This window comes from Rhinolophus hipposideros, assembly GCF_964194185.1.
Source record: "Rhinolophus hipposideros genome assembly, chromosome: 10".
Lineage (NCBI taxonomy): Eukaryota > Metazoa > Chordata > Mammalia > Chiroptera > Rhinolophidae > Rhinolophus > Rhinolophus hipposideros.
In genome coordinates, this window is record NC_138056.1 from 44185241 (window position 1) to 44207406 (window position 22166).

At 47.1% G+C, this 22166-nt stretch overlaps 3 protein-coding genes across 9 annotated transcripts in view; 1 reads left to right on the top strand and 2 right to left on the bottom strand.

Moving 5' to 3' along the window:
* Nucleotides 1-7336, bottom strand: part of DNHD1 (dynein heavy chain domain 1) — a gene marked incomplete at its 5' end in the record, with an annotated part of 67207 nt that extends 59871 nt beyond the window's left edge. Inside the window, 4 exon segments of the mRNA XM_081062702.1 lie at nt 1554-1727; nt 5366-5992; nt 7148-7229; nt 7321-7336. Of these exon segments, the coding sequence (XP_080918828.1) occupies nt 1554-1727; nt 5366-5992; nt 7148-7229; nt 7321-7336 (899 nt within the window).
* On the bottom strand, nt 1669-16270 carry TIMM10B (translocase of inner mitochondrial membrane 10B). 6 transcript variants are annotated; one of them, XR_013994227.1, is made up of 7 exons: nt 16181-16258; nt 15885-15980; nt 15356-15699; nt 7028-7229; nt 6656-6712; nt 6445-6512; nt 1669-1727 (listed from the first exon to the last, which is right to left on the bottom strand). XR_013994227.1 is itself a non-coding variant. In XM_081063176.1 (5 exons), the coding sequence occupies exons 1-5, from the start codon at nt 16217-16219 to the stop codon at nt 13203-13205; spliced, it is 429 nt and encodes a 142-aa protein (XP_080919302.1). In that variant the 5' UTR covers nt 16220-16258; the 3' UTR covers nt 9114-13202. The 6 variants fall into 6 exon arrangements, 4 of the variants coding, with proteins under 4 accessions (XP_080919302.1, XP_080919303.1, XP_080919305.1 ...); XR_013994228.1 differs by lacking the exon at nt 6445-6512 and having other exon boundaries at nt 1679-1727; XM_081063176.1 differs by lacking the exons at nt 1669-1727; nt 6445-6512; nt 6656-6712; nt 7028-7229 and adding exons at nt 9114-13211; nt 13777-13892 and having other exon boundaries at nt 15531-15699.
* A 127-nt stretch (nt 16271-16397) lies between these two features.
* On the top strand, nt 16398-21175 carry ARFIP2 (ARF interacting protein 2). 2 transcript variants are annotated; one of them, XM_081062172.1, is made up of 8 exons: nt 16412-16518; nt 17259-17399; nt 17644-17740; nt 18448-18566; nt 18737-18958; nt 19491-19648; nt 19795-19969; nt 20411-21175. In XM_081062172.1, the coding sequence occupies exons 2-8, from the start codon at nt 17301-17303 to the stop codon at nt 20564-20566; spliced, it is 1026 nt and encodes a 341-aa protein (XP_080918298.1). In that variant the 5' UTR covers nt 16412-16518; nt 17259-17300; the 3' UTR covers nt 20567-21175. The 2 variants fall into 2 exon arrangements, with proteins under 2 accessions (XP_080918297.1, XP_080918298.1); XM_081062171.1 differs by lacking the exon at nt 18737-18958 and having other exon boundaries at nt 16398-16518.
* Nucleotides 21176-22166: the final 991 nt, after the last annotated feature.

The window sequence follows — 22166 nt, forward strand, 5'->3', positions numbered from 1 at the left end:
TTCAGGGTCCAGTCAGGAAAACCAAAACCACCCTGGGCATTTCAACAAAGTGAATTAAAAGAGAGAATGTGTTTTTAAAAAAGTGTTAGATGACTGAAAGGCAAAAAGCGAGCACTAAGGTAGCACAGAGATAATAACCGCAGGAAATGGATGCCAGCCCCAAAACTAGAGGAACAAAGGGAATAGTTTGGGTTTTTAGAAGCTGTGAGCTTGGAGGAGGGGCTTGTAGAGTTGGAAATTGGATTTCTAAGGATTTCTGGCTGCTACTAGTACCTAAGGAGTTTGGAGGAGGGGCCTTGTGGAGTTGAGACTCAGAATTCTGATGGGAGTGTGCCACCCAGCTGGTGCTGGTACTTCTCAGGATCTTTAAGAGGCTGATTCAGGAAGTGCCTGCTGCTGCCAAGGTGAAGGACCACTTCTGGGGCAATGCTAACAGGAAGAGCCAGCAGAGGAAGGAGAAAATCGCTTTCCCTCTTATCCTGCTGTCCAGTCTCCTTCTAGCACCCCCTATTAATCAAACCTAACTGAAAAATGAAGTTTGCAGTCTCAGCTCCAGTATTACAAAGCAGAGAGAGAAGAGTAGAATTAAAGCCAAGACACAATTGCTTAATAACTGGCACAATGCTCTCGGTAAATGTTTGTAGTAAGTGAATGGATGATACAGATCAATAGTGCTACCGAAATCCAGGAGAAAGAGATCAGCGTATATAGGAAATAAGGCTCTCTGGGAGGGTATATCAGATACTGCGTAAGAGCACAGACTTTGAGTTAAGACAGTGCTAGGTTTAAGTCCTGTTTCACCACTTATGTGACTTTGGACCAGTTACTTAACTTCTCTACGTATCAGTCTACTCACCTCATATATGGAAATAACAATAGCACCTAACTGGTAGGCCAGAATTAAATAACATATCTCATGTGTTTATTAGCACAATGCCTGGTATATAAAAAGCTTGATTAATGGTAATTATTATTATTATTTCTGGGTAGAGATAGGACTTGAACAGGGCTTTAAAAAATACTTCAGATTTGGATATAATGGAATAAACTGAGTCACGTGGAAGGAGGAGACTTGTTTTTGTTGCCCCAGAGATAAAACTAGGATCAGGAGGAAATAGTTAAAGAAAGCAGATTTTGGTTCCCTCTAAGGAACAGGATGCCTTGGGAAACACAAAACTTCCCTGACACTGTAAAGATTTAAACAAACACCTGATTTATGCGTTAGCATTGGAAAAGATCACCATTAAATTCCCTTCTGAGGTAATGACCAAATGCTATCATTCTAGGATAGAATAAAGAAGACAGAGCAAAAAGTAGAAGAGGATAACTAAGAAAAAAGGCTGTGAGAGCATAGGGGAACAAAGAGGAGGTGGAGAGTGGAGAGGAGGAGGCTGAGGGGAAGGGAAGGAGGGAAACTGGGAGACAGAGGAGAAATGAGAGGGGAAAGGAGGAAGAATAGTAGAGGAGTGAGAATGGAGAGGAGAAGGAGGGGAAGATAGCATGGGAGGAAATCAGGAAGTGAAAGCAGAAGAGATCTAGATTTAGGCTCTTACTTAAAGTACCGGCTGGGAGCCACATTGAGGTAGAGGAAGTGGATTTTCTCCAGGTATCGCTCTCTCTTCAGAATGGTCGTCACCTGGCTACCCAGGAGGGAAATCTGAGGTAAGAGACCAGTGCTGCTCTTTTGGAAGGTCTTCTTTCCAGGAACTTCAGAGTCAAGCTGAGACCTATATGAGAAAAAACCAGGAGAGATGAGTAAGAGCAAAGAGGTCAGGTTGCCACTGTTGGCCAGTAAGAAAAGGAGCTAGATGAGGTGCTGAGAGGACCTGATGTGGCACTGTCAGAGCCTTTCTGTCACCTACCTATAACACCAAAAGTGTTCATATACTGAGCAAATACAGTCCATGATGCAACCCAGCCAGGCAACTACCTTCACACAGACATTTGCACAGACAACCCCTCCCTTTCTGATAAATGAAGAATCATTCTGGATTGACTGTGATTACTATAAAGTAAGCATTATGTAAGACAGTAAAAGTAATGGGAATACTTTTGCTTTCCCAACTCATAACCTTGCAAGCCCACAGTCCTAGATTTCTCCTCTCTGGCAACCTTCCTAACCTTCTAGATCTCTTTTTGTTCCCATAATCCAACGCTGCATGATCTCCATGCCTATGACTCTTGCTCTTCCCACATTATCACCCAACCTCCAGAGCTTCATATCCTTTCTAACCAGGATCCAATGGTGCATCCTTCAACCCCCTCAAGGCTGCACCAGTACTGTCAATCTTCTTACACTTCTACCACACCAGTCAACAAAATTGATAAATGAAAATTAATTATCCAAGAAACCAAATGTCAGTCACCTGGACTACCATGTTTCCCCGAAAATAAGACCAAGCCGGACCATCAGCTCTAATGCGTCTTTTGGAGCAAACATTAATATAAGACCCGGTCTTATATTATATAAGACCGGGTATCATATCATATCGTATCATATCATATCATATCATATCATATGACATCATATTATACCAGGTCTTATATAAGACCTGGTATTATATTATATTATATTATATTATATTATATTATATTATATTATACCTGATCTTATATTATATTAAAATAAGACTGGGTCTTATATTAATTTTTGCTCCAAAAGATGCATTAGAGCTGGTGGTTTGGCTAGGTCTTATTTTCGGGGAAACATGGTAATAATTTTGGTTGGAGTAACTTCAGAGCGTGCACGCACAAACCCTCTGAGTAATTAAACTTAGACTTAACAAAAGTATACTAGTGTCATTAAGTGACCCAACCTAGATCAATAAAACAAGTTACCCCAGGTATAATAGTGCAATCCTATTCTAAACAATAGGGTTTGAACAATAGGGTTTTTGACCTTGATGTTGGGTCAGGACATCGTAATGGTATAACTGCTATTAAAGTTTCATTTTCTTAACAATTAAAGTCCTATGTGATCCACATAGGTTCAGAAGATCACAGAACCAGGAATATTGGCTCCTCTGTAGATTTCTGGTGTCCAGTCTCAACTGTGGGCTCACTCTGCTCTGATGTCTTAGTACAAGTCCTCAAGCTGCCATCTCTTCCAGTGTCCTCAGCTGCTAGTCCTGACCTCCACCAAACCTCAATGCCCAGCCCTGCCAAGCCCCCAGTCCCCTCCCTTCTCTGCACACAGAAAACTGAGGCTCTCAGCCATGAACTATCTCCCTCAAGTTCAGCTGCCTTCCACATATTTCTCTGCCTATACTCCCATCCTAATCTTGTCCCCCAATTAGAGAAGGAGTGCCTTTACTTCTCTACAAGGCTAATTCCTCCACTTGTGCTCTGGATCTTTTAGCCCGTCTTCATGAGTTATCTTTAATTTCTTCTTACCATTAGTCTATGTGTATTCATTCTCTCTAGCACCCACTTCTCAAGCTCTGTTGTAAGGGCTATGAACATCTCTCCATCTTTTTTAAAGAGTCAGACCTAGACACCACTAGTCTTTCAATCTGGTGTCCTATTACCTCTCTCTCCTTTTCAAGCCAACTTTCATGAATTAATAGTAAAATGTGATTTGCACTTCTCCACCTCCCACTCGCTCCTGAATGCACTGCAATCCGTCTTCCTCCTCACGGGACTCCACTGAGGCCGATCTCACCAACCTCTTCCTTATTGCTAAATCTAATGAACATTTTGCAGATTTTCCTTACTTGCCTCAGTAGCATTTAACACTACTAACTGTTCCCTCCTCCTCGAAACGCTCCTCTTATTTCACCTCCTGACCTGTAAGATATCGTAACTCTAGTCTAAACACAATCTCCTCTGATATGCTGTCCCCTAACTGTACATACGTACCCCAGAGGAGTCGCCAGAGGAAAGGCAGTGTTCTTTGATTTTATAGCATTTATCATCATTTGTAATTATATTTTACTTGTATCTACTTATTTAACATCTATCTCCCTAACTAAACTGTAAAACCCAACGGAAGGGATTGAGTCTGTCCTATTTACTTCTGTATCCTCAGCATCTCGCAGTTGCTGATGTATATTGGGTATCCAATAATATTTACTGAATGAATGAATGCTTGGGAGACCAGTCCTGGAGAACTTCATGCAAATTAAGCCATATTAGCTAGGCCTCAGAGGTTTACCTACAGAGGACAAAGAACTTGAACCCTTCCCAACATTTCTGCCCATTCTCACTTCAGTTAAGTTCCCCCAAGACAGGAAACTTACACTCAAGACACAGGGCAGGTCTTTGAAAAAGGAAGTCTGTTGGAGTTATTGAAAGCATAAATTGTTGGCACTAGCCACGTGCCATTAGGGCCCCCAGGAGCCTGCTTATCGGTCTACCATTAGGGCTCTAAGCCTTCAGGAAAAACTTGACCCCGCCATAAATTTAGAGCAAAACTGACAAATTAAAGCTTGATTAAAGGTAAAACTACCCTTCTTCCCAGACAGTGAATGTGTCACAGACAAGCTGCAAAGCACTTAGAAAATCAGACCAGAGAATGGGGAGCAATTCCAAGACTAGGGTTAGAGAACTCTGAGAAAAGGAGGTCCCTGTAGGCATCCTGAAATCCTAAAGAGAGCAATGAGAGCCGGAAAATCATCACTCAAGGGGCCAGGATACCACACTGGCAACGCAGCCAGAAGACTCTGGAAGGGTCAGAATGACAGTCCCATTGGCAGTGCTGCCAAGTGTAAGCTGCCGTGGAGCTAGCTTAGCTCACATCGACATGAGTGGGAAGGCTCTCAGACAAGCACGCACCTAGGAGCATCCCGAGGGAAGGATCTGTACCCAGCCCAGAGGTGAGGTTCAGAGATTATGAATGAATGAGAAAAAGACCGAAACAGACTTCCAGTATCACCTGAGAAAGAAGTTTGGAAACTCAAACTGTCTTCTGAAGCTTTGTCTTCCTCATGGCTGAGTTTTTTGATTTTTATGAATTTCTGCATTTCCCTTTGGGGATTAACACTAAGACCACTGGGTGTATTTTGCAGAAAAAAGGAGAGGAGGGCAGCTGGTTGGCTAGTTGGTTAGAGCGCAGTGTTCATAACACCAAGGTCATCGGGCTGATTCCCACATGAGCCAGTGAGCTGCGCCCTCCACAACTAGATTGAAAGCAACAACTTGACTTGGAGCTGATGGGTTTTGGAAAAACACACTGTTCCCCAATATTCCCCTATAAAAATTAAAAAAAAAAAAAAGAAGAGAGGAGCAGCCTCACACCAGGTAGTCTTGTGGTCAGGCTAGTCCCTAAAAGCAACTGGCTTTAGACATCCAGGTGACTCAAGAGGCACCCATAAACTGGCTTCTTTCTCTCCTCTGCCCAGAGCCCCAGACTGGGTCCCTCACTTACTTAGTCTCTCTTCTTCCAACAGGCTCCTCCTCTGCCTTCTCAGCGCCACTGCTTTCATACTGTACCGGGATGTCTGTTGCCAGTGCCAAAGGCAGGAGGCTAAGGCCATCTAGCCACTGAGCCTCTTCCAGGGCCACCTCGGCACCAACAATACCCAGGCTGTGCTGGAACTCAGGCAGAGTCAATGGTCGCAGCCATGTGGCCAGCTCCTCCTCTACTTGCTGCCTACCTATCCGGGCCTGCACAAAAGGGCACACTAGGAGTGGGGGACCATAATGGAACCTCTGCTTCTGGAGACAGCAGTCAACATGGGAGGCATTCTCTAACAAAGAGGTGTCTCGGGGAAAGGCCCGGTCTATGGCATCTAGCAGGTCCAGCTGGAGCCGGGATAGGACCCAGGGTGCCCAGTGGTATAGCTGCTCCAGGAAGGGTAGCAAATCAAGGAGACCAACGAGCAGCGCACGATATGGAGGCAGCAGACCCAGTACTGCATGCAGATAGTGCCAAGCTTCAGGGCTGCCATCTTGCAGCACAGCTGAGAACAGAGTTTGGAGCTCAGCTATCAGGAGCTCCAGCCCTCTCGGCTGCTCTGACTGAGTCACTGCCTTCAGGAACTGCCTTTGTCTCCTGTGCCAGTGACGAAACTTAACGGCATCAGATGATGCCTCTTCAGGAGGCGGGCCTCCCCTTGTCTCCGAGACCAAGAGGAGCTGGGCATTCAACTGCTGGCGAACCGACCTTGCCCACTGCTCAGGCTCCGATTGCCAGTTCCAGGTTCCTGGCTGCTGGGTCTCACCTGCTTGACCCAGCCGAAGAGAGGGAGAGGCAAGACAAAGGGGGTCTTAGGCTCTGGGTAGAGGATGGTCAGGGTCAAAAGGGTTGGGAAAGGGGAAGGGAGGGACTTAGGGAGCTGCAAGGCAGAGCCAGACCAACAGAGGTTCCTCCCTGGGACCCTAAACCCTACCTTCAACTTCCCTAAAGACTCTGGTAAGAAGCAGGCCCAGGACAGAGGTGGGGGCCCTCCGGGCCCTCCCTGCACAAGAGTTCCTTCCCACAGCCCAGGACACTGTCACCCTCACCTGGCCTTAGAGGTACAGGAGGCAAGGCAAGGGAAGCGATTTGCCGATGAGGTTTCATCAAGGAGTGCCTGTTGGGGAAATGGATGAACTTAAATCTTTGGTTGTAGACACAGGCTCACTCTACTCACAGCCACCCACACGCAGAGAGACTGGCAGACACACGTGTGACCGCTTGTAGAGGCAAATTGATATACACACGAAAAAGGCTCACTCAGAGAACGTCGATAACACGGAGGAACCGTCCCTGGGAGTGGAGCCTGACGATCGCCTAAGAGGAGAAACAGATCCTCACTCAGAAGCAGCAAAATCCCAGTCCTGTCTGCCGGTGGGCTGAGGGGACTACTGAGGACACAAAACTGAGGATTGGTTGGGATGGCGGCGGTGACGGCGGCGGGGGCGGGGGGGGGGGTAGAGAACAGTGGGGGAAAGTGTTAAAGGATCAGGCTGGCAGGAGGAGGAAGAAGAGGAGAAAGGGAGAGAGAAGGGTTCCGTGGGTGAGTGGGAGGAGGGGACTTTTCTGGGGGCAGCAGGGGAGAGTGGTCCCAGGGGACGAAAGGAAGCGGATCGAGAGCCACGGACTCACCCGCAGTTCCTTCAGCTCCCAGCTGTTGGAACCGTTACTGCATCCCTCCCGCGAGCCTCAAGTCTTGCTGACGCCGGGAGCGCTGAGGAGCCAGAAAGGGGAGGGACCAGAGTCGAATACCCGCGGGGCAGAGGGAGCAGCGCCAGGCTGAACATGCTGGCTGCCCGCTGGCCTTGGGAATAGGTGATCAGCCTGGCTGGGTCTGAAAAAAAAGAACGACAGGTTTGATTAGGGGAAGTACCAATCCAGAGGGTATTCCCTGCGCGGCCAAGCTGGCGCCAGGCATCAACGACCTGTCATTGGGACCATCCCGCGCCACTCATATCCACCTACCCCATCTCAATCCCCCAAATCCCCGAATAAGACAAAACTTGCAACACAGGAAGCTCAAAATCAGGGGCAAAGGGGCTGAATAATTAAAATAAAAATAGAAATTCAGCATAGATAATCCCACCATGGCTCTGAAATCTAGATTTGCATATCCAACTGCCAAGTCTCCACTTGAATATCTCATATGAGTATCCCAAACTTAATATGTCTAAAACCAGACTCCTGCCTCCCGCACCACCGACCCCCAAACCTGCTTCTTTTACCATCTCCACATCTCAGTAAATGGCAAATACATTTTTCCAGTTGCTCAGGCCAAAACCTTGGAGTCAAAGGTGACTCTCCCACCTCCTCCCATCCCCACATCCATGTCTAATCCTTCAGCAAATTCTGTTGGCTATAGCTTCAAAATCTATCCAGAATCCAACTATTTATCATCACTTTAAGTGCTACTACTACCTTGGTCTAAGGTATTTTCACCTCTCGCTTGGGTTTTTCTATAGCCCCTGTAATTGGTCTCTCTGCTTCCACCTTTGCCCAGTTTGCTCTTTTCAGAGCAGCCAGCGACACTTCAAACATAAGCAGATCCTGTCACTCCTCTGCACAAAACTTGCCTTATCATCTCATCCCTTCAGGTGAAAGCCAAAGTTCTATGATGGCCACCAAATTGCTATCTGATCAGTTGCCTGCTGCCTCTATGATCTTCTGTCCTGTCTCTCGCCATTCACTCAACTCCTGCTGTGCCTGGATCATACCAAGCATGGTCCCATCTCAGAGCCTATGTACGTCTCTAATTGTGTATCAGTTAGGAAACAGACAGGTTTTCTGTGGCTGTGTAACAAATTACCACAAACTAAGCAGCTTAAAAACAACATCCACTTAGTATCTCACAGTTCTGTAGATTGACGGGGTTCTGTGCTCAGGGTATCATAATCCTGAAATCAAGGTGTTGGCAGGGCTGAGTTCTTGTCTGGAGGCTCTGGGGAAAATCCTCTTCCAAGCTCATTCTTGTTGTTGGCAGGATTCAGTTCCTTGTGGTTGTAGGACTGAGGTCCCCATTTTCTTCCTGGCCATCAGCCAGGGGCCACTTTCAGGTCTTAGAAGCCACAGCCTCCAGTGTTATATGGCCCTTCCATCTTCAAGCCAGCCATAGTTCCTCAACCCTTCTCATGCTTGAAATTTTTCTGATGTCCTGTTCCACAACCAGCCAGAGAAAACTCCCTGCTCTTAAAAAGTTCACGTGGTTAGGTCAAGCCCACTAGCTAATCTCACTTTCTTATAGTCAAGTATGCCATATAACCTAATTACATTAGTAAAATCTATCACAGTCCTAGGGATTATGCAGGATATGTATACAGGGAGTGGGAAATCTTCGGGCCCATCTAAAAAATCTGCCTACCACACACATGCTTTAACAAAGAGACCAAAAAAATACAATGACTTAAACATGATAGATGTTTGCTTTTTCTCTCTCTCACATAACCATCCAAGTATAGTCACTCCAGGGCTAATACATTGGCCTTTTAGATATTCTGCTTTCTCCAAGGAAGTAGTCCTTTTCTTCAAGGTCCAAGAGAATTTACCACCATGTCTGCTAGGTCCCATCCCAACTAGTGAGATGGGGAGAAAGAGAAGGAGAGAGCTTATCCTGACTTTTAAGGGCACAATCTGACAATGCACAAATCACTCAATCACATAGACACACATGGCATCAAGGAAAGTTACAAAATCTAATCTTTATTTTCAGTGGCCATGTGCCCAGATAATAAGCCAGGGGTTCTATTAGTAAAGGAAGAAAAGGACAATGGATACTGAGGAGCAACTTTAGGCTGAAACCACAGTGAACACTCTTCTTCCAGATGACCACAAGGCTTAACTCCCTCCTTTCAAATCTCTGCTTGGACATTACTGGTAGTGAGTTCTTCTGTGACCACCCAATATGAAATATCAATACTCTCCCCACCTCCCTTATCCTTCTTACCCTGCATTATTTTTCTCCATAGCACTTATTATCATTTCATATAAACATTTCATTGCTTATTGTCTGCTTCTCCTGACTAGAAATATAAACTCCATGGTGGCAGAGATTCTGATTGCTCTCTGCTCTCTCCGCAGCTCCTGCTCTAGGCACCATGAGTGCATGATTAGAAAACATTTATGGAACAAATGCATAAATGTATAGCAATCTTCATTAGTGAGAAATAGGACAGACTCTGTAGTCAGACTGTCTGGATTGAAAACCTGACGCCACCACTTACTAGTTGTGGGATATTTTATGTTTCATTTTTTGTAAAATATAAAATAATAATAGTATCTACCTTATAGGGTTGTTGGGAGGATTTAATGAATTAATGTATATGAAGCCCTCAGGATAGAGCCTGGTAGATAATAAGTACTTGATATAATTGAAATGTGTTAGCTACTGGTATGTATATTTGTTGTTCAGGGCACTCTACCAAGTGCTGTTGACATAATGGTGAACAAGCTATAACAGGGTTCAATGAGGGCATAAATAAGGGAATGGGCAACCCTTCCTGGGAAGGACAAAAAAGAGTCACAGAGTCACAGTGGGCCTTAAAATTTAAGGCCTTAAAACAATAGTTTTCCAGACAAATAAAGGGAATTCTGTTTAGTAACCTCAACTGAGCTCTCAACACTGCCTAAAAATCTATGTTTTTTTTTTCCAGTTCACTCTTCCATTCTGTGCAGACTATTTCAAACATCCTGCACTCTCTCATCTTCCATTTTCTTCTACTTTGCTGTCTGATGATAACTTTACCTCCTATTAAAAAGAAAAACAAAATCAATCAGGGTTCTCCAGAGAAACAGAACCAATAGGATACAGGTCTATATCCATAAAGAGATTTATTTTGAGGAATTGGTTCACATGATTGTGGGGGCTGGCAAGTCCAAAATCTGAAGGATAGGTCTGCATGCTAGAAACTCAGGCAGGAGTTAATGCTGCAGTCTTGAGGCACAATTTCTTCTCGGGGAAATCTCAGTTTTTGCTCTTAAGGCCTTCAATTGATTGGATGAAGCCCACCCACATCATCGAGGGTAATTTTCTTAAAGTTAATTAATTGTAGATGTTAACCACATCTATAAAAATACTTTCACAGCAACATCTAGATTAGTGTTTGATTAAGTAACTGGGTACTGTAACCTAGCCAAATTGACACATAAAACCATCATACATGCTATTTAAAAGGAACTCTCTCATTATTCCGAAACCATATAAAAAATACTTAGATCTGCTTTTATCCATTCTTCCCTCCTTTCCTGTTACCAATAAAAGATACTCCCCCTCTCTCTAAAGCCGCGCTCTAGACCTTTGCTCTGGAACTATTCTCTCGCCTTCATTCACCCAACAAATATTTATTGAGCATCAACTATTTTGGACACTACTTTAGGTATTTGGTTCCATCGGTGTACAAAGCAACATTGACAAAAACTCCTGATTTATGGAGCTTATATTCTAGTGGGGGACACAAATAATAAAAATGAGTAAACTATATAACATGTGATAGTGCTATGGAAAAAAAAAACAGAGCAGAGGTTAAATGTAGATTCACTTCTGTCTCTTTTAATTAAAAACCTTTCTCTTGTTATGTAAATAGTAGATTGAGCAGGGAGGCTATTGAAAGATGTTCATTCAACAAATATTTATCGAGCACATATTATGTGCCAGGCACTGTGATAAGGATACAATGGTGAGCAACACAAACAAGGACTCTGACCTCATGAGCAACTGTTAGAAGTGCTAATGCCAAAAAACACGAAGAATTATGGGAGCTGGAGTCTGCAAAGAATTCTTTGAGGAAAGAGTATTTGCACTAAGCACTCAAGAATGAGTAGTTCAGTAGTTAAAGTGGTGGGAAAGCATTGCAAGGCAAGAAGCAGCAAGTGTAAAGGCCTGGAGATGGGATAATGTATGACAGGTTGAAGGAATCCAAAGGTCAGTGGGGTCAGAGCAGAGAGGGAGAGTGAGGTGTGGTTCAGTTCAACACGGTACTAATAGTCCAGTGTCTGAGTCACTAACAAGTCACTGAGCTGGATCATGCAGGGCCTGGTAGGGCTTGTGTAGAATGTCAAGTTTTTATCCTGAGTGCGAAGCCATTGCAAAGTTTTAGGCATCGGTTTGTGTTTTCTGGCTTAGGAATGGAGAACAGATTGGAGGGGGTGCAAAAATGGGTATAGGGAGAAGCAGCAATTGCAATAATCCTGGTGAAAGACTGTGAAGATGGAGAGGAGACAAAATCTAAAGGGATATTTAGAAATGTAAACTGTAAAGATTTCGCAATTGAGTGAGGGGAGGAGTCAGGTTTCCAGCTCCTGCAATTGGATGAGTCCTAGTTGTAGGAGGAAAGTTTATGAGGAAACTTGTTGAGTTGGGAATGTTTTTGAGATACCTAAATGGAGATGTCAATCAAATAGCTTGAGGAGAGATCTGGGAGTCATCCGTAACTAAAGCTCAGAGTGGGGAAGAAACAATACTAGAAAAAACTGACTGAGAAAGAACAGAACCTAGAGAAACTTAGATTTAGAAGTTGGAGGTGGGGAGGCCTGCAAAGGAGGCTGAGCTACAGCCAGAGGTAGTAGTAAAAGTATGAGTGGAATTGCAGCCGCCAGTGGAAGACTATCGATGATGAGGAACTATTATTAGTTAATAGTACGAGAGGCTACTGAGAAGGGAAGTAAGCCTGGACTTGATTCAGGGATACGAAGGCTATACCCTCAGTAAGCCAGGGTGACCTCAGTTAAGAACCATTTCAACAGAATAAAGCTTCCAGAAGTCAAAACAGGTCGGGTAGAAGAATGGGATGAAGAGGGCCAAAGTATCCAACTGTTTTGAGTTTAGCTGTAAAGTAGGAAAAAAATAGGAGAGCTGGGGGGCGGGAATGAGGTACAGAGTGGTTTGTCTGTTCTATCAGGAGTCTTTTTTTTTTTTTAAAGATTTTATTGGGGAAGGGGAACAGGACTTTATTGGGGAACAGTGTGTACTTCCAGAATTTTTTTTCCAAGTCAAGTTGTTGTCCTTTCAATCGTAGTTGTAGACGGCACAGCTCAGCTCCAGGTCCAGTTGCTGTTGTTAGTTGCAGGGGGCGCAGGCCACCATCCCTGTGGGAGTTAAACAGGCAACCTTGTGGTTGAGAGCCTGTGTTCCAACCGAGCCGTCAGCGGCAGCCGAGCTTAAGGTGCTGTGTTCAATCTTAGTTGCAGGAAGCAGAGCTCACCATCCCTTGTGGGAGTCAAGGAGTCGAACTGGCAACCTTGTGGTTGAGAGCCCACTGGCCCATGTGGGAATCGAATCGGCAGCCTTCGGCGTTAGGAGCACGGAGCTCCAACCACCTAAGCCACCGGGCTGGCCCAGCAGTCTTTAGCAAGTTTAAACACTGACGAGAATTTAGTAAAGTGGGGAAAAATCAGATTCTAAAGGAAGGAAGAACTAGGATTCAGAGCAAAGGAATAGGCCTTAAGAGTAATGCTTGCCTTGTTTAGACAGGAGAGGAAGAGAATAATGCAGATGTGGATGGGTGACCAAATTTGGTGGCCAGATGTTGTGAGAATTCCCAACTGACAACTTTTACTTTTGTCTGTGAAGAAATAAGATTATCTGCAAGAAGTGAAGAGAATGGTGTGTGGGGGAGGTAAGCTAATAAGAGACTTAAGAATATTGGTTTGAAATACTCATTGCAGCAAGCAGGGAGACGACTAGAAAAATCCAGTAGGATTATAGGGGCTGAGGCTCTACTTGAAGCTGGTAACCATGGATTCATAGTGATATAAATCTGCTCTGTAGTGATCTCCTTGGGTGGCTTTTAGTTCTCCAAATGCAAGTACAAAAGTTTCATTTTATCTAAGAGCCAAAAAAAAGAGAGATGAGTTAAGCAAATGCAGCTTATTCCAAGAGGATCACTACAATTTAAGCTGAATAGGAATTTAAAGACAGGAAGGTGTTAATGGAGAGAAGGTAGAAGCAATGACCTAACTGCTCCAGTGAAATCAAAGACAGTAGAGGAATAGTTCAATAAATGAAGTGGGAAGAACATGGTAGATGAATAAGATGCAAGTAATAGTGTTTTGGAGATACAGCAGTGTGAGGTGAAGACAATGGCCAGGACATAACTATGGGAATGGGTGGCTAAGAGAATGAAAATCATTGGAGATTGGGTCAAAAAACTAAGAAATTACTGAATGGAGTGCCCATGTAAACATTAAGTATTGACGGGTAGATAGGAAGACCAAGGGCTAGCTATTTAGTGGAAAGTAGAAGAGCAGTAGTTACTAAGGACAAATAGACAGGATGGTACACTTGAATAGCCTCAAAGGAATCAGACTTTGCAAAGGAGTAGGCAATTATATTCTGAAGCCACCTGGCAGGAAAACCAACCCTAGAAAGGCAAAAAGCTGATTGGAGTTACTTTTCTCAACAGGTAACTGTGCATAAGATGTGCTTCTAATATCTTCTGGATTCTTGCTTCCTCATCTGTTAAGTGGGGATAATATCTTTCACTTGTAGTTTTTTCATGAAGATTAACTAAGATGAAGCATGACATATACCAACATCAGAACCTATACAAAGTGGGGGCTCAATAGATATTATTTTGTGAGGTAAACTGGTATAGCAAAAAACAAAAACAAACAAACATGGAGTTTAAAGGCAGATCTGTATTTTAATACAAGGTCTGCTCGTAGAGAATTTCAACTTCCCGATCTGTACAGGGAGAAAATGTGTGCTTTGAGGGTGATTGTAAGAAGTTATTTTTATTATTGCAGGTGCCGATGTCTATGAGCTTCCATTTCCTCTGTAAAAAATGAAAGGACATGGTCAGCTGATGGGAGATAGCTGAGGGTGAGATGGGGTAGAGCAGTGAAGGTGTAAATAACTGCCTTGGTGATTAAGGAGAGCAAATAGACTGGAACCCACAAGGGTTGCTTATTGGTAGTGAGAGCTTGGTTGAAGTTGGAGACCTTTAATATTTAGTAGCATTTATTATACAGCTGTTTTTCTCTAGCAGTTTGAATGGAGGAACAGAAAAGATTAAACAGCTGGAACGATACAAAAAGGACACAAGGGCAGCAAGAAAATGGGGTGATGGAATGATAGGCCATTTATACTGCTGAATGCAGAAGTAAATTCCACAAGGGGGCAATAATGAGGAAAGAATGGGTAGACTGGAATTAGAAATCACAGAACAGGCACAGTGGGAACAACATGGGGTAGAGGGTAGAAGAGCTGGAATTAGATTATAGATAAGCACTGAGACATTAAGGTAACATTAAAGAGACTGAAGATTTAATTTTATCCCATTTTTTCCCTACAATCACTACCATCTACTTCTCCCTTGGGTTTCTCTCCCTCAAGTCTGAACGTATTGCAGAATTTGGCCTAAGTTTTCCCCTTTCTTACTGCCCCTGAAGACAAGCACACTTCTTTGCTTAAAGGTTTTACTGCTCATTCAGGAAGACAGGAAATAGTGAGAAAGTAACAACTTGGGGAAACGGCTGAAGTTCCAGAACATCCCTGAATTCTTACAGGTTTCATCTCTGTCCTGGAGCTACTGATTTCCCAGTAGGTAGTGCCTAAAAACCCTGTGATTTCTTGATCTACTGTCCTTAGACATCTCCTCCTTTCCCTAAATCTGGCAGAATTCCTTCTTGTAAAACATAGTCCACAAAAAAAATAGCTATAAATGAACGCACACCTGGCTCACAAGTGAGTCATTAAAGTCAGACAGATTTATGTGAAGAAGAGTTAGACAGAGCTCCCACTTTCTCTGTCATCTGGGCAGGAACCAATTTCCCGTTGCTATTACCAACCTTAAAATTGTACCCGCAGACCTTGTTTTAACCAGGTGCCTGGGAATGCTAAGGTTCGCTTCCATACAAAGAAGGCAATTTCTCTGCAGACAGGGCTAAAGCCAGCAGATAGTCACTAACTGACAGAATAAAAGATGATGCTAATAAAGTGGGCAAAGCTTCCTTGCCCAGAATACAAACCAAACAGAATAAAAGCGGGTTTATTAACTCTTCCTGGAGCCACCGTACCCAGCTCTCAGGCAACCCCTCACTTTCTATATACAGGCTGTACCCAGCCCAAGCAAGGTCCACTGGCTCCTTCAATTTGAGGGGCCATCCAGTGCCTCCCTTCCTGGGGTTGGGGATGGCTAGCTGCCTGATGGCGAGGTTCCAGGCTGTTCAGGAGCAACACCGGGCACAGCTGAGGCAGCCTCGTAGTCTGCGATGCGCCGCTGTACCAGGGCAGGCATCAGCTGCACGTAAGCAGCCATGAGGCGATGGTTGGAATGGATCAGCTTCCCAGCACAGCTGTGCAGACAGGCTTCCTGGAAGGAAGACAGGGTGGAAATAGGGGCCAAAGGTGTCCTGTCAGATCCGTTTCCTTCCTTCCCATCTCCAACCTAGGGGCGAGGGTCATGGAAAGGCCCTGGCCAAAGGCAGTGGAGGAAGGAAGGAAGCAGATTACGGTGAGCTCTGAGGATTAAGAGTAATCCCCTACTCGGTTCCCCACCTCCTCAGCATCCAGGGCTCGGTGGTGCAGGCTGGGTACGCAGCGCTGGAAGCAGAGTTCCGTCATCCGATTGTAGACCAACAGGAAATCCCGCAACTAGGAGAGAAGGAGACCAAGAACTCAGCTATAAGGGGGCCCACACCTGAATTCAAGGCCGCGCCTCGAAGTTTAACAGGACCGCGCACCACAGCCCGATGTCCTTAGCCCTCGGATCCCTGGCTCTTTGGGGTTCCCGCCACGCAGACGGCGAGGACAGCTGAATGTAGGGCTTTGAAGCCACATGAGCTGCCACTCACGTTTCTCAGCTGCTGCTGCTGTTGCTGCTGCTGCTCCATCCCGCCACAAGCTCACGTCCTACGTCACTTCCGTTACAGCTTCGCGGCAACGCCCCGGAAGTAATCTCTCGTCCATTCCCCAGGGACTGAGGGGTTGACTCAAGCATCGTCCTGCCCCCGGCTGCTAACGTCACCTCCGCCCTTATAATCTGCGACGTGGCTGGCTTCTTCTGCCCGGGAGAGGACGTCACTTCCTCCGAGTCCCTGACCTGCTGCTAGGATCGCGACGGGAGCTGGAGCCCGAGGTCCCCGCGCGGCCCGGGCCTCGCGCCCTGAGGGGAAGAGCGGCCTGTCCTCAGGTGAGAGGGCCATACTTGGGCAAGGGGAAGTTGAATGCACGAACCTGCCTTGAGGGCAAGATACCTCTGAGCCTGGGAAAGGCTGGGGACACACCTGATGCCCAGGTGTATTGGGGTGGGGGGTGGGGGAAACACACCTAGGGAAACATAGCTGACTTTGGAAGCTATCACCTATGTCCTGGGGAAAAGAGGCTTCCCCAGAGGCTGGGAACATAAACCAACTGAATCAACTAAGGCCTGGTGGGAAGAGCCGGAGGAAGAGAAGGTGCATGGTATGGAGAAGGGGGGAACCATCTGAAGGAAAGCGGAAGAAACACTGAAGGAGTGTTGAAAGGCTAAGCGATGGAGAACATACTGAGCCCTGGAAAGGGGTTCATCTCCTGATGGGGGGTGGGGATAAGCTTCTCGTTCACTGCTGTGTTTCATGGCCTCAAATAGTGCATGACACATAGTAGGCACTCATTAAATGTCTGTTGAATGATCGAATGCATGAATAATCATCGGAATCCTGGTGAAGTTGGAGGGTCATGCGAAGACACCTGAGGCCTGTGCATGTGTAAAAATATGCACCTTGGAGGGAAGAGGTACATATACTCGCACTACCTGAGGAAAGGAGTGGTAGCCAAACTCCAGAACACTCTACCCCTGGGACACCTCTAAAACCTCAGAAATGGTAGGGGAGACATTTCTCTTCTGTGGTCCTGGCCAATTTCCAGAACTATCTGTGTTGGGCTTTGCAGGGCGCTGGGGTGGAGACATTGACTCCAGCCCCTTCCCTAGCCATGACGGACGGGATCCTAGGGAAGGCAGCTACAATGGAGATCCCCATCCATGGGAACGGCGAAGCGGGCCAGCTTCCCGAGGATGATGGGCTGGAACAGGTGCATCTGTTTGATTCTTCTCCTTATTGTTCAATTTAGATGTCCCAACTCATAAACCCTGACCTATTCCAGTAGCCTTTCCTAACTTATCTAACTCCCTTTTTACAAATTTTTGTTCTGATTCTGTGCAGACTTCCTTTGTGTGCTCTCTCTGTGATGCTTCAATCCAAGTTTGTTCTCACCCCCAAAATGCTTCAGCTGTCCCTATGTTCCTGAAGCCCCCCCCCTCTTCTCTGGCCTATAGGACCTCCAGCAGGTGATGGTGTCAGGACCCAACCTCAATGAAACTAGCATTGTGTCTGGTGGCTATGGGGGCTCTGGTGATGGACTCATCCCCACAGGTATGAATGATCAGAACAGGACAGGAAGCTTGAGTGGAGAAGGGGAGAGGAATGGTTCTGGGGAGCATAGGATATGTCTAAGAAAGCTTGAGTTACCTCTGGAGATCTTGGAAACCTCTGCTAGTATGAATCCTGTGGACTGTCTCAGCCCAAGACCAGTTCCCAGGGTTGTTGAACTGCCTCTACTTGCCATTTCCCTTGAGATGTGCCCTTTCTCTGCTGCTACCACCTAGGTCAAGAACTCTGTGCTCTGGAGCTTGGGCTGATTTGGGGATTTATGAGGCTTTTCAGAGTTTTACTTTAGACTCTAAAGTTTAGAGGGACAAGCAGCCCTGAATCTCACACTGACTAGGGTTCCACATGGGAATGTCAACTAGGTTGCCTGTTATCAGGACCCACCATCCTTGACCTCCCGCCCCACACTCATTGTATTTTCTTGTTTCCTCTGCCCCTGTACACCAGCAGCTCCCTCTTTCCTCCCCTTCCAACCCCACCACCACCTCAGAAGGAGGCCAGATGTTTTTGGGATTTGGGTCTCAGGGCACAAGGTATGAGCTCCTCCTAGTAAGTAGGAGAATCTAACTGTCTCCAGCTTCTGCTCCCTCAGGGAAGTCATGTTCAGGTGCTGGGAGGGAAGTATGGGTGGGGCCACAGAGGCGTCTGGTTGTGTCTGAGAGAGGCTAGAGTCAGAGAACTTGGTCCTTTAGGGTCTGGCCGCCATCCATCTCACAGTGCCACTCCTGCTGGCTCCGGAGATGAGGTGGCTCGGGGCATCGCTGGAGAGAAGTTTGACATCGTCAAGAAGTGGGGCATCAACACATATAAGGTGGGATTCAAGCACCTCTCCCTTCACCCAAACTCCCTCTGGGGAGTTTTTTTGCCTTCTCCCAGATCCTAATAATCCATCTATATTCCAGCTTGGGTATGCTGGGGTAGATACCTGTTCGGGGAGCAGGGTGCTAGGGTCTCTGACCTATTCCCCCACTTCCCAATCAGTGCACAAAGCAGCTGTTATCAGAGCGATTTGGCCGAGGCTCCCGGACTGTGGACCTGGAGCTAGAGCTGCAGATTGAGTTGCTGCGTGAGACGAAGCGCAAGTATGAGAGTGTCCTGCAGCTGGGCCGGGCACTGACAGCCCACCTCTACAGCCTGCTGCAGACCCAGCATGCACTAGGTGACGCCTTTGCTGACCTCAGCCAGAAGTCCCCAGAGCTTCAGGTGCCTCAGCCAGGCCAAAGAAAGTCGGGGGGGACTGGGCCCAGGCCCTCCCAGGCAGTCACCCCTCAGCCCCCCTCCCTCCATCCCTCCTGTAGCCCAGAGGGAGAATCCCTCCAGGGTGGGCCCAGCCCTGCCCCCAGCAACACTCACCTGTGGAGGCAGCCTAAGGGTTTGTACGGAGGTCCAAAGTCGGAGGGGTAGGGGCACGGGGCACACCAGATGCCTCACAAGTAACCCTTCTCTACATTGGCGAGAATGCCTTTGGTGTTCAGCCTAATCAGAGCTCCTCCCTTGCCTACTGCGCTGGCTTTCCTTGTTCTAGTCCTATGACCTTATCTGAGAACCTCACCCCCACATTCCCACCCAAGGCATCCCCAGGGTGGCCCCACTAACTTTCTGGCTAAGAAAGCCTTGCTGGAGGCAGTCCTTGGTTGTTTCAGTTTCCTTCCTGGGGAAAAGGGGACTAAAGGGCCCTACAGCTCCAGTCAGGTAGGGACTATTTCTCAAGGCCTGTCCCTCTTTCTGCCCTCAGGAGGAATTTGGCTATAATGCAGAGACACAGAAGCTGCTGTGCAAGAATGGAGAAACACTGCTAGGGGCTGTGAACTTCTTTGTCTCTAGCATCAACACATTGGTCACCAAAACCATGGAAGACACACTCATGACTGTCAAACAGTATGAGGCTGCCAGGTGTGGGCACTGGCAGGGCCTAGGGTTTTGGGAGTTGGCTGGCTTGGGTGGAAGTTGTGATTAGGGGCATAAGAATTCAGGAAGGAAAGAAGAGTGTGTGTGGAAGACATGGGGGTGGAGATGAGCCTATATAACCCCCTCCCCAGGCTGGAATATGATGCCTACCGAACAGACTTAGAGGAGCTGAGCCTAGGCCCCCGGGATGCAGGGACGCGTGGTCGACTCGAGAGTGCCCAGGCCACTTTCCAGGCCCATCGGGACAAATACGAGAAGCTGCGAGGAGATGTGGCCATCAAGCTCAAGTTCCTGGAAGAAAACAAGGTGCCAGCCCCACCCCTTTGACCTCAGCCCATCTTTCCCTCTGTAATACTGACCCTCCCCCCACCCTCCCCATCATTGGCTGGGGAAACGCAGCCTGGCTAAGGAGTGCGATCTTCCCCTAGCCCCCTCAACTCCTGGACTTTTCCAGGTCTCCCTCCCTCTGACTCCTGGCCCTTTTCTGTTGAAGAATTTGGCTGCTGCTCCCAGGATCATAACAGAAAAATCACCCCGTGAGCTGGGGTACCAGAACCCGAGGCCTAGCCAATCACGTTAGGTTTCTCCCATCAGATTGACCCTCTCCTTTGACTCCCTTGGTGGTGTTCGGCCCCAACAAGAAAAGCACCATCAGAGCAGAGTCCATGTGCCTCTGGCCTGGGCTCAGGCTTAACCCCTCAAGAAGGGCATCTGAGTCCAGGCTCAGCTGACCCTCTGGACCCCCAGATCAAGGTGATGCACAAGCAGCTGCTGCTCTTCCACAACGCTGTGTCCGCCTACTTTGCTGGGAACCAGAAACAACTGGAGCAGACCCTGCAGCAGTTCAACATCAAGCTGCGGCCTCCAGGAGCTGAGAAGCCCTCCTGGCTAGAGGAGCAGTGAGCCGCTCCCAGCCCAACCTGGCTGTCAAGAAAGACATTGGGAAGGGCAGTCCCAGATTGGGGGAGAATGGACATGGGACATCCCTGGCCACCTGCCCTCTGGCTGGGGCTCCCTTTCCCTGCCTGGGGCCTGATACCTGTTTTGCCCACACTGCTGTGGGTAGGGAGGGGCCTGCAGGCCCAGCAGCTGCTGCCCTGTCCCTTATCTTCCTGGCCACTGGGCTTCATTCCCAGATCTTTTCCTTCTACTCCACAGCCAAAGGCTATGACAAAACCACTCCCTGGCCAGTGGCATCACTCCTCAGGCCTATCCCCAGCTCCTGGGGTGTGCCCCCTGACCAATGGCAGAGCCTCACAAGACCCTGTCAGCCAATGGCAGCTCTTCTCGGGCTCCCCTGGGCCTATGATGTTGCCTCCAATACCCTTTGTCCCTCTGTGTGTGCCCATTGCAGAGAAGGGGACTGGGACCAAAGGGGTGGGAATAATGGTGAGCCCCATTTCTGGCCCTGCGTCTGAATGGGCCTCCCCTCACCTACCCACCCAGTTTAATTGTGCTTAGAGCCCTGGAAGATTGGGATCTAGCACTAGGAATAAATGTTTCATAAAAGCAGGCCCAGTGAGGTCAATTTGTGGGGGACTCTAGGAGGGTGGGCTGGGTGGAGAAATGCTCAGTCTAATCCTACCCCAAAATCCTATCAAGTCAGAAGAGCTGGAGCCAGACAACTGAAGTCACAGGTTTCAGGAACAGTCTGAGGACCTACTCATTCCCCAGCCCCAGCTGGAGCCAAAGCTTCATTTGTCCTTTAGGCCAGCACCTAGATAGCTATGTGTCTTAAGAACACAGGGTCCAGAGTAGGTTGGGCCCACCGATCTTCATCATGCATTTATTCACACAGCAAATATTTACTGAGTGCTTTTACTTGCCAGCCACTGCAGTAGACCCTGGGGAAACATCAGTGAATAAAACGGTCCCTACCCACAGTGTTTGTGGCCTAGTGAGGGAGGGCTAGAGAGAAGTAACCAGGCAACTACAATACAGTATTAAGTACCAGGATACAGAAATACAGGGAGCTAGGGGAGCACAGAGGAAGGGCATCTGGCCTATACAGGTGGAGATGGGCATGTCAACTTGAAAGCTAAGACCTAAAGGGTGAGTGAGTAGATGATAGAGAGTAGGGGGAAGAACAGTTTAGCAGACAGGCCATATGTGAAGGCCCTGAATAGGAATCTGCAGGAATTGAGTTTGAATGGACTGAAGGGTGAAGGGGGAGTGGCTAGAGGAAGGCTACAGAGGTAAGGTACTGAGAGAGCAAGCTAGGCCTTTTCCGGCTGATTAAGGACTTTTGCCATTTGGAGAAAGGGAGCTATGAAGCCTTTTCAGCAAGAAGGTTGATGACATAGGAAAGTCTAGGGTTGAGGAAAGTAGTCATGTGAGCCTTAAAATAGTGTAATACAGATCCCAGTTTCCTCATGTTGGGTAATCTAGTAGCTCTGGCCCAAACTCCAAAGCAAGCATGAACACTGTCTGAGGCACAGTGCTGGGTGTCAGAACTCAGGTGGATGAGAAGTGGAGGCAGTTCCTAGGGCCCTGCTTCACCAAG

Coding starts and splice junctions, on each gene's coding strand:
- TIMM10B (XM_081063176.1), bottom strand. CDS start 16,219: ATGGAGCAGCAGCAGCAACAGCAGCAGCAGCTGAGAAAC. Junction 15,700..15,884: donor GAGCCCTGGATGCTGAGGAG/GTGGGGAACCGA, acceptor TCTTCCTTCCAG/GAAGCCTGTCTGCACAGCTG. Junction 13,893..15,530: donor GCCTGGAACCTCGCCATCAG/GCAGCTAGCCAT, acceptor GCTTCATCTTAG/TTAATCTTCATGAAAAAACT.
- ARFIP2 (XM_081062172.1), top strand. CDS start 17,301: ATGACGGACGGGATCCTAGGGAAGGCAGCTACAATGGAGATCCCCATC. Junction 17,741..18,447: donor TGATGGACTCATCCCCACAG/GTATGAATGATC, acceptor TTGGTCCTTTAG/GGTCTGGCCGCCATCCATCT. Junction 18,567..18,736: donor GGGGCATCAACACATATAAG/GTGGGATTCAAG, acceptor CTTCCCAATCAG/TGCACAAAGCAGCTGTTATC.